Raw genomic sequence first — 11,443 nt, 5'->3', positions numbered from 1 at the left:
AAAGGAGACACATAGGGGAGGGACACATAATAATAATCAACATCACATACTGTAAACCCTGCTTAAAACGCTGAAAAAACGACTTAAACAAGAATACAAGCGTTGGAATACCAACCTCACTCACTTGAATTTGGCGCCACACTGGGGAAAATGGCGGCGCTTCCAGGACGTCTGGTGCTGAACAGTGTCGTCACCTCCTCAGTAAGGAAGGCTGCTATTGGCTGTTGTAAAAGTCTGGTGCGGAACAGTGTCGTCACCTCCTCAGTAAGGAAGGCTGCTATTGGCTGTTGTAAACGTCGCGAGAAGTCGCTAGATGACAGAGCAGGGATGACCACGCCCCCCGCTCCCTGGAGCTCATTTGATTGGTCGCTGCAAAGTCCCTTCTTCTTCTTCTTCTCTCAATGATTTCTCATGCAGTGTTAGTGCGCCACTTTTGCCCCATCGGTCGTTGAGGGAACATGAATGTCTGTCTTGTTGATTAGGACACCTGCTGAATGAAGGAAGCGTCCTACAGGTGAAAATGTGTGAAAAGTTGACATATGGCCAGTCGTCATCATGACAAATGTACATGCTGACAGTCGTCATCATGACAAATGTACACGCTGGCAGTCGTCATCATGACAAATGTACACGCTGGCAGTCGTCATCATGACAAATGTACACACTGACAGTCGTCATCATGACAAATGTACACGCTGGCAGTCGTCATCATGACAAATGTACACGCTGACAGTTGTCATCATGACAAATGTACACGCTGACAGTCGTCATCATGACAAATGTACACGCTGGCAGTCGTCATCATGACAAATGTACACGCTGACAGTCGTCATCATGACAAATGTACACGCTGACAGTCGTCATCATGACAAATGTACACGCTGGCAGTCGTCATCATGACAAATGTACACGCTGGCAGTCGTCATCATGACAAATGTACACGCTGACAGTCGTCATCATGACAAATGTACACGCTGGCAGTCGTCATCATGACAAATGTACACGCTGGCAGTCGTCATCATGACAAATGTACACGCTGACAGTCGTCATCATGACAAATGTACACGCTGGCAGTCGTCATCATGACAAATGTACACGCTGGCAGTCGTCATCATGACAAATGTACACGCTGGCAGTCGTCATCATGACAAATGTACACGCTGGCAGTCGTCATCATGACAAATGTACACGCTGGCAGTCGTCATCATGACAAATCTGTTTCCTTTAGGCATTAAAACCGTATTTATTGTGGTTAATTTCAGCATTATTTCCTCCATTTAAAACAGTTCCTTGTGGTCTACATCAGTGGTCCCCAACCACCGGGCCGCGGCCCGGTACCGGTCCGTGGACCGATTGGTACCGGGCCGCGGCCGCACAAGAAATTAAAAAAAATAAAATACAATTATTTTTTATTTTTTTTAATTAAATCAACATAAAAAACACAATGTATACATGATTTGATATATAATGTATATATTGTGTTTTTTATGTTTATTTAATAAAAAAATATATGTATTAAAAAAATAAAAATAAAATAATTTTTTGCGCGGTCCACGGACCGGTACCGGGCCGCGGCCGCACAAGAATTTGTTATTTTTTTAAAAATTGTATTTATTAAATCAACATAAAAAACACAATATATACATTATATATCCCGAGGCGTTCCCAGGCCAGCCGGGAGACAGTCTTCCCAACGTGTCCTGGGTCTTCCACGTGGTCTCCTACCGGTCGGACGTGCCCTAAACACCTCCCTAGGGAGGCGTTCAGGTAGCATCCTGACCAGATGCCCGAACCACCTCATCTGGCTCCTCTCCATGTGGAGGAGCAGCGGCTTTACTTTGAGCTCCTCCCGGATGGCAGAGCTTCTCACCCTATCTCTAAGGGAGAGACCCGCCACCCGGCGGAGGAAACTCATTTCGGCCGCTTCTACCCGTGATCTTGTCCTTTTGGTCATAACACAAAGCTCATGACCATAGGGAACGTAGATCGACCGGTAAATTGAGAGCTTTGCCTTCCGGCTCAGCTCCTTCTTCACCACAACAGATCGATACAGCGTCCGCATTACTGAAGACGCCGCACCGATCCGCCTGTCGATCTCACGATCCACTCTTCCCTCACTTGTGAACAAGACTCAGAGGTACTTGAACTCCTCCACATGGGGCAGGGTCTCCTCCGCAACCTGGAGATGGCACTCCACCCTTTTCCGGGCGAGAACCATGGACTCGGACTTGGAGGTGCTGATTCTCATCCCAGTCGCTTCACACTCGGCTGCGAACCGATCCAGTGAGAGCTGAAGATCCTGGCCAGATGAAGCCATCAGGACCACATCATCTGCAAAAAGCAGAGACCTAATCCTGCAGCCACCAAACCAGATCCCCTCAACGCCTTGACTGCGCCTAGAAATTCTGTCCATAAAAGTTATGAACAGAATGGGTGACAAAGGGCAGCCTTGGCGGAGTCCAACCCTCACTGGGAACGTGTCCGACTTACTGCCGGCAATGCGGACCAAGCTCTGACACTGATCATATAGGGAGCGGACCGCCACAATCAGACAGTCCGATACCCCATACTCTCTGAGCACTCCCCACAGGACTTCCCGAGGGACACGGTCGAATGCCTTCTCCAAGTCCACAAAGCACATGTAGACTGGTTGGGCAAACTCCCATGCACCCTCAAGGACCCTGCCGAGAGTATAGAGCTGGTCCACAGATCCACGACCAGGACGAAAACCACACTGTTCCTCCTGAATCCGAGGTTCGACTGTCCGGCGTAGCCTCCTCTCCAGTACACCTGAATAGACCTTACTGGGAAGGCTGAGTGTGTTTTCTTAAGTGATGTGTTGTAAAATAGACAATGTGAGGTGTCAACAAGGTGTGTGTGTGGCTGACAGGACTGACTGAGCTCCAGGCTGGGGAAGCAGGAAAGACGGCGAGCCGGGCAGGATCAGCAGGTTTGACATACCTTTGTCGGCGTGCAACGAGAAGCAACTCTTCACTTTTTTTGAGGACATGGCGATGAGGCGTCTGCTGCTGACTTTGCTGGCTTATTGCAGTCTAAAGGTGAGCTGGGCTGTGAGCATCAAGCCCAACACGGACATGGAGTTCACCTTCGTGTTACCTGCCGGCAGCAGAGAGTGCTTCTACCAGAGCACGGAGAAGGACAGCAGCCTGGAGTTTGAATACCAAGTGATTATACTTCCTCTTAATCTCATCTGTTTTTCTCTGCTTTACTGTCACACGTTGACCATGTCGGGATGCACCAATGACTACCAAAGTGTCTTCCAGGTGGTCGGGCCACCAAATGTGGACGTGGGCTTTGTCATGATGTCGCCCAGCGGCCGCAGAGAGGCCTACGACTACAGGAGATCTCAGGCCGTCCACAAGTGAGCTTGTCTCCCAGCTGTGGCCGTCAGAAGACAGCAGGGATTGACCGCGTCTGCTGGTTGTCCTCCTCCAGTGTGGCTCAAACCGAGGAAGGAGACTACAAGCTGTGTTTTGACAACAGCTTCAGCAGACGGAAGGAAAAGTTGCTGTTCTTTGCCATCGTCATCACCACCAGTTCCAACGACACGGACGACTACGAGGACCTGGCAGCCGACATCATCACACTGGACGACATGGAGTTAACACTGGACGACATCAGGGTGAGACTAAATCTACCCCAGCATAACTGAATTCCTAACTAAAACCCCCAAACACCCAAATTAAATCCCCCCAAATAACCTAAAACAATGGCCTTCTTTGGGTGGTCAAATCTGGCATCGCCCAAATCATAAAACTGTTAGTCCATGAAGCATGGCGCCAGTAACAAGCTGGGTATCTGAACAGGTAAGACCATTTGCTCCTGAACAAGGTGCCAGGGCTTAAATCTCAGTCAAGGTGAAGTCAGCCATTCTTCTTCTTATTCAAACGTTGTTTTTTATTAAGATCAAATTCATATCATATGTGTTGTTTTTTTAATATACTGGCCCTTAAACATATACCCTAACTTGGGACCCTTACCCTAATTTGATACTCTACTTGGATATCCCAATTTGAAACCCAAACTCTAAATTGAAAGGCACACCCCCTGGTATTGGAGTATAAATATTTGGGTTTTGGCATCAGCCGCTAGAGTACTTCTGACCGATCATAGTCTAAGACTAGATGTGACCAATCTAAGTCTAAGACTAGATGTGACCGATCTATGTCTAAGACTAGATGTGACCGATTTAAGTCTATGACGAGATGTGACCAATCTAAGTCTAAGACTAGATGTGACCGATCTATGTCTAAGACTAGATGCAGGCATGTGATTTGACCACAATGAAAAAGACTGTGAGAGAGAATCAACAGCTGAAACAATGGACTCATACTATAATGAAAGTAAGTCATTGATTTCCAGAATATGTGTAATTTATTAATGCTGAAATTCTGACAACTGACGTTTCAGCATTAAGGATAGTTTACGCCATTTACGCAAGCGTTCTTCTTCTCCTCCTCGGGCTTGCCGTTTAACCATCAAACAAACGCCATGGGAACATCGCCCCCTGGAGTTACAAATTCCGATGGGTAACAGATTTCGGTACAACACCGGGACGATCGATTTTCCGAATAAAATCACCGAACAAAGTCGTAACTTTCTTCTTCCCAACAGTATCAGTGATTTCCCTTTCCATCCAGTCCCCTCGAAACTTATTTTTGACATGTTTATCAATTTCTTTTACTCGTAAAGCGTCTTTTCTCTCGAGAACCGACATTGTTTACATATGGAAAATGGCCGTAGTAACCATTATGAATGATGATGTTATTAACGTCATCATTCATAACAGATGTCCTGATTGGTCACAAGGAACATATCGACCAATCAACTACGGCGTAATATCAACTACGTCTCGAATCTTGATTTAGGGTCGGAAAAAAAACGGAAAAACGGGAGATCATTTTTCTTTTTTCCCCGAGCTTAAAAAAGACGGAATTCCGACTTTAGACGGAAAAATCACATGCCTGTAGATGTGACCAGTCGAAGTCTAAGACTAGATGTGACCAGTCGAAGTCTAAGACTAGATGTGACCAGTCGAAGTCTAAGACTAGATGTGACCAGTCGAAGTCTAAGACTAGATGTGACCAGTCGAAGTCTAAGACTAGATGTGACCAGTCGAAGTCTAAGACTAGATGTGACCAGTCGAAGTCTAAGACTAGATGTGACCAGTCGAAGTCTAAGACTAGATGTGACCAATCTAAGTCTAAGACTAGGTGTGACCAGTCTAAGTCTAAGACTAGATGTGACCAGTCGAAGTCTAAGACTAGATGTGACCAATCTAAGTCTAAGACTAGATGTGACCAGTCTAAGTCGAAGACTAGATGTGACCGATCTAAGTCTAAAACTAGATGTGACCGATCTAAGTCTAAGACTAGATGTGACCAGTGTAAGTGTAAGACTAAATGTGACCAGTCTAAGTCTAAGACTAGATGTGACCGATCTAAGTCTAAGACTAGATGTGACCAATCTAAGTCTAAGACTAGATGTGACCGATCTATGTCTGAGACTAGATGTGACCAGTCTAAGTCTAAGACTAGATGTGACCGATCTAAGTCTAAGACTAGATGTGACCAGTAGAAGTCTAAGACTAGTTGTGACCAGTCGAAGTCTAAGACTAGATGTGACCAATCTAAGTCTAAGACTAGATGTGACCAGTCTAAGTCGAAGACTAGATGTGACCAGTCGAAGTCTAAGACTAGATGTGACCAATCTAAGTCTAAGACTAGATGTGACCAGTCTAAGTCGAAGACTAGATGTGACCGATCTAAGTCTAAGACTAGATGTGACCAGTCGAAGTCTAAGACTAGATGTGACCAGTCGAAGTCTAAGACTAGATGTGACCAATCTAAGTCTAAGACTAGATGTGACCAGTCTAAGTCGAAGACTAGATGTGACCGATCTAAGTCTAAGACTAGATGTGACCAGTCGAAGTCTAAGACTAGATGTGACCAATCTAAGTCTAAGACTAGATGTGACCAATCTAAGTCTAAGACTAGATGTGACCAGTCGAAGTCTAAGACTAGATGTGACCGATCTAAGTCTAAGACTAGATGTGACCGATCTAAGTCTAAGTCTAGATGTTACCGATCTAAGTCTAAGACGAGATGTGACCAATCTGTCTAAAACTAGATGTGACCAGTCTAAGTCTAAAACTAGATGTGACCAGTCTAAGTCTAAGACTAGATGTGACCAAACTAAGTCTAAGACTAGATGTGACAATCTAAGTCTATGATCATGAAGTGATGAAGCCTACTGGGATGAGAGTCTTCTAAGACCAACCAAACAGTCCAGTTGTGATGGATTTAAAGCTGAGACTACAATGACCTGATGAACGAGAACATCCAGAGGCCTAATCCAATCTACTTTACTTATATAGCACATTTAAACAACAATAATGTTTCCAAAAAGCTGCACAACAATATTAAAAACAATATTCAAATATTATCCTTCGCTCCACCAATGATTGAATAAAAACAAAAAAATAAATAAATATAAAACCAACCAACCTAAATGAAAACACTAACATGAAACCAACATTTGAACTCTGAACCCAAATGAGAAAACCTAACCACTCTCGAAACCTGTAGAGAGAACCCTAACTTTATTCTGTAAACTCAATAGCAAACCCTAAGTGGAACCTTTACCCTGAGGTCCATTACAGGCGAACCGCGGGCCAAATCTCACATCATCTAAATAATAAAAATGTTCAGTTTTTTAACAAAACAAAACCTGCTTGTTAATGGAGGACAACTCCATTAACGAGGTGGGTAGCTCAACCTCAACAGGTAATACCACTTGCTCTCTGCATGAAGGTACCAGGGTTTAAATCTCAGTCAGGGTGAATATAACATGAACCATATTATTTTTAGTCAAACATTGTTTTTTGTATTATCATAAAATGCACATTTTTATTTGTTCTTTTTTTGTTTTGTTTTTTAAATATGCTGACCTTTGGACGTATGCCCTACCTCAAATAGACACTCAACCCTACCTCAAGACCCTTACCGTTATTTGATACCTACCTGGAAATCAGGGGCCGTACTTATCAAGCTTCTTAGAGTGCCATTTTACACTTAAGTCCTGAGAATTTGCGAAATTTAGTCCTACTCTCAAACTTAAGAATAAAAGCTTTTTATCAACGTTCTTAAGTCTAAGAATCACTCCTACTCTCCACGATATTTAAGAGACCTTCAGAGGTGTCTTAAGTGGTTAGGAGTTGCCAGCAGGGGATGGCACTGAGGCGAGAGAGACGTGCGCGAACAATGTTTTTTTTTTCTTTGATGACGAGCAGCTGATCAAACGGTATCGTTTAGACAGAGCGGATATTATTTTTGTCACAGATTTAATACTTTTCGATTCCTTGTTGATTTCTGCATGTGTCTGCAGTGGGCTAGTATATATAGAGCCACCCACACCAGTTTCAAATTAGTTGCCTAATTAATGAATTGGAAAGAAAATGTTATGACAGTAGCGTATGTGTGTGGCCGTGAGGTGAGTGACGTCAGTGAGTGTGTGGGCGAGAGAAGAGAGGGAGCGGTAGCGTGAGTGCGGGCGGGGACTAGTTTGTTTTGTATTATTTTGTAGTTTATTGTCAAAATATACACTCCCATTGTCCACTTCAATATTTCCAAGATATTTCTTTATTCTTAGACAAGGGATTCCCTTCCGTGATTGGTCATTTCTATGGACACAGAAATGACGTCACCTAAAATTGCGTTTACGGCACATAGTAATGTCGTAATTCAGCTCTGAGTGTGACACTTAAGATTCAGTCCTACACTTGGCTGAAAGTGTGAGTAAGACGCTTGATAACTAACTTTTAAGTGCAGCTTTCAGCGAATAATTTATTTACTCTTAAGTCAACTCTTAGCAGACTTCTTAGGAGTCATTCTGAGAAGCTTGATAAGTACGGCCCCAGATCATTTATTTACAAACAGGGAACAAAGAAATGGGATACAACTGCTATGGCATGAAAAGGTGCCAGATTAAATCAACTCTGCTTCTTCCTACTCCTTTTCAGAGGTGCTGCAATAAAACAACTGTGATGCATTACATTGTATTGTGTACATCAGGGGTGTCCAAACTTTTTCCACTGAGGGCCGCACACGGAAAAATGAAAGCATGTGGGGGCCATTTTGATATTTTTCATTTTCAAACCATAACAAAATATATGCATTTTTTATTCATTTTACCTTTAGGGGTCCCGGGGACCATAAAGGGTCTCAGTTAGAGCTGTCCGATAATATCGGTCTGCCGATAAATGCGTTAAAATGTAATATCGGAAATTATCGGTATCGTTTTTTTTATTATCAGTATCGTTTTTTTTTTTTTGTTTGTTTGTTTTTTTATTAAATCAACATAAAAAACACAAGATACTCTTACAATTAGTGCACCAACCCAAAAAACCTCCCTCCCCCATTTACACTCATTCACACAAAAGGGTTGTTTCTTTCTGTTATTAATATTCTGCTTCCTACATTATATATCAATATATATCAATACAGTCTGCAAGGGATACAGTCCGTAAGCACACATGATTGTGCGTGCTGCTGCTCCACTAATAGTACTAACCTTTAACAGTTATGTAACTGTTTTTATATCGTTTTACTTCCTTTTTTATTCAAGAAAATGTTTTTAATTTATTTATCTTATTTTATTTGATTCATTTTTTTAAAAAGTACCTTATCTTCCCAGAATATTAATAACAGAAAGAAATGGGGGAGGGAGGTTTTTTGGGTTGGTGCACTAATTGTAAGTGTATCTTGTGTTTTTTATGTGGATTTAATAAAAACAAAAAAACAAAAAAACAAAAAACGATACTGATAATAAAAAACCCGATACCGATATTACATTTTAACGCATTTATCGGCCGATAATATCGGCATACCTGGTTGTCCAAATTAGGCATAATAATGTGTTAATTCCACGACTGTATATATCGGTTGATATCGGTATCGGTAATTAAAGAGTTGGACAATATCGGCATATCGGATATCGGCAAAAAGCCATTATCGGACATCCCTAGTCTCAGTCATTAAAATGTTAAAAATAAGTCAGATTATTATTATTTAACGCTTACAGTAAATCTCTATATCAACTTCAAGTTGATATAAAGTAATACAAATTTTAAAAAAAATGTTTTATGGCTTTTGTCAAAAACAACTTAATTTTTTTTTATATAGTAAAACTGAAATATGCAGTATTTAGTAATTAGAGTTCTAAAAGATCAATAATGCAGGACACCACTGATTTTAATTCTTTCATATTTTTGAGTAATTACAGTGAAAAGATAAATAAAAAATCACTAAATATATTAGGGATCCAAAAGGTGCCCCCACTCATAAAGTGATACATTTTTATTAGTTTTTTTTTACTTTCAACACTTAAGTTACGAGATCAACTTCAGATATTTCTGTCCATTTTATGCTGGAACTATTATTTTGTTTGTTTTATGCACTTTTGTCAAAGAAAACTTTGATGTTTTTATATGGCTACTACTAGGGATGTCCGATAATGGCTTTTTGCCGATATCCGATATTGTCCAACTCTTTAATTACCGATACCGATATCAACCGATATATACAGTCGTGGAATTAACACATTATTATGCCTAATTTGGACAACCAGGTATGGTGAAGATAAGGCACTTTTTAAAAAAATTGGTAAAATAAGATAAATAAATTAAAAACATTTTCTTGAATAAAAAAGAAAGTACAACAATATAAAAACAGTTACATAGAAACTAGTAATGAATGAAAATGAGTAAAATTAACTGTTAAAGGTTAGTACTATTAGTGGAGCAGCAGCACGCACAATCATGTGTGCTTACGGACTGTATCCCTTGCAGACTGTATTGATATATATTGATATATAATGTAGGAAGCAGAATATTAATAACAGAAAGAAACAACCCTTTTGTGTGAATGAGTGTCAATGGGGGAGGGAGGTTTTTTGGGTTGGTGCACTAATTGTAAGTGTATCTTGTGTTTTTTATGTGGATTTAATTAAAAAATAAATAAATAAACCGATACCGATAATAAAAAAAACGATACCGATAATTTCCGATATTACATTTTAACGCATTTATCGGCCGACCGATATTATCGGACATCTCTAAAAATTTGTAAAATTAACTGTTAAAGGTTAGTACTATTAGTGGAGCAGCAGCACGCACAATCATGTGTGCTTACGGACTGTATCCCTTGCAGACTGTATTGATATATATTGATATATAATGTAGGAAGCAGAATATTAATAACAGAAAGAAACAACCCTTTTGTGTGAATGAGTGTAAATGGGGGAGGGAGGTTTTTTGGGTTGGTGCACTAATTGTAAGTGTATCTTGTGTTTTTTATGTGGATTTAATTAAAAAATAAATAAATAAACCGATACCGATAATAAAAAAAACGATACCGATAATTTCCGATATTACATTTTAACGCATATATCGGCCGATATTATCGGACATCTCTAGCTACTACACAATATATGCAATATTTACCACATAAAATTTTTTAAAGTGAAATATTTCAAGTAATTGGAGCACTGAAAATAATTCATTGTAACATGGATTTTTTTGTCATTATTTTTTTTTTTCTGAGCAATGGCAAAAAAAAGAAAAAAGAAAAAAAAACAGCCTGCATGGCAGATTTTGTGTCAACATTGCAACTTTTTCTCCTTAGATTTCACCTCATTCCACTTTTTTTTTAATGTTCTTTTTTATTTTTACAATAGTATTTCCAGAATGTGTGCCGGGCCGCAAATGGCCCCCGGGCCGCACTTTGGACACCCCTGGTGTACATGTTGGAAATAAACTGAGACTAACTAAGCAGACCGCTAACTGGAACACAAACCAGAACTCAATTCAATCCAAGTCCTTAATAAACCCAAACTGCAACCGACTGTTTTTGTCTTGTAGACCAAGATGGAGAAAGTCTACCTGTCCATCCAGAGGGGTCGCCTGATCCAGTTGATGCTGAGGACCTTTGACACCAGGGACGTGCACCTCCAGGAGGACAACCTGTGGAAGGTGACCTTCTGGTCCTTCATCAGCATTGTGTGCGTCCTCACTGTGGCTGGAGTCCAGGTCTATACGCTGCAGTCCTTCTTTTCTAACACCAGGCCCAGATGACCACCTGCAGGCTTTTCACTTTCTCACTGCAAACATTCTGTCAAAATGCATTTGTCAAAAGATACGACACAGCCTTGCCTCTTGAAATCAATTTAATTAGTGCTTGCCCCCCAAATCCCACCATTTTAACATTGAACATGCTTATTAAACCAACTCTGACGGACAAAATAGTGAATAAAAACAAAACAATAGGATGCACGACAAACAACTGTAATAATAATGTACAGTATTTACCTTGAGAGTGGACTTTTACAGTATCTTCTTCCAGCTGCTTCTCGGGCAAACACACCA

General features: G+C 41.0%; 1 protein-coding gene across 3 annotated transcripts in view; it reads left to right on the top strand.

The window, feature by feature from the left end:
- Nucleotides 1–11,443, top strand: part of LOC133651766 (transmembrane emp24 domain-containing protein 1-like) — a 12,326-nt gene continuing 883 nt past the window's right edge. Inside the window, exons 1-6 of one of the 3 annotated variants that reach the window (XM_062049877.1) lie at nucleotides 1–201; nucleotides 2,891–2,950; nucleotides 3,053–3,185; nucleotides 3,285–3,382; nucleotides 3,457–3,643; nucleotides 10,940–11,443. The exon at nucleotides 10,940–11,443 is cut by the window's right edge and continues 883 nt beyond it. In XM_062049877.1, coding sequence (XP_061905861.1) covers nucleotides 3,096–3,185; nucleotides 3,285–3,382; nucleotides 3,457–3,643; nucleotides 10,940–11,152 — 588 coding nt within the window. In that variant the 5' untranslated portion in view covers nucleotides 1–201; nucleotides 2,891–2,950; nucleotides 3,053–3,095 and the 3' untranslated portion in view covers nucleotides 11,153–11,443. Of the gene's footprint in view, nucleotides 202–436; nucleotides 515–2,890; nucleotides 2,951–2,982; nucleotides 3,186–3,284; nucleotides 3,383–3,456; nucleotides 3,644–10,939 lie in introns of those variants that run through there. The other 2 variants (XM_062049878.1, XM_062049876.1) reach the window with 2 other exon arrangements.

Source organism: Entelurus aequoreus, linkage group LG06 (assembly GCF_033978785.1).
Source record: "Entelurus aequoreus isolate RoL-2023_Sb linkage group LG06, RoL_Eaeq_v1.1, whole genome shotgun sequence".
Lineage (NCBI taxonomy): Eukaryota > Metazoa > Chordata > Actinopteri > Syngnathiformes > Syngnathidae > Entelurus > Entelurus aequoreus.
This window is presented reverse-complemented; position numbering and strand designations above follow the sequence as displayed.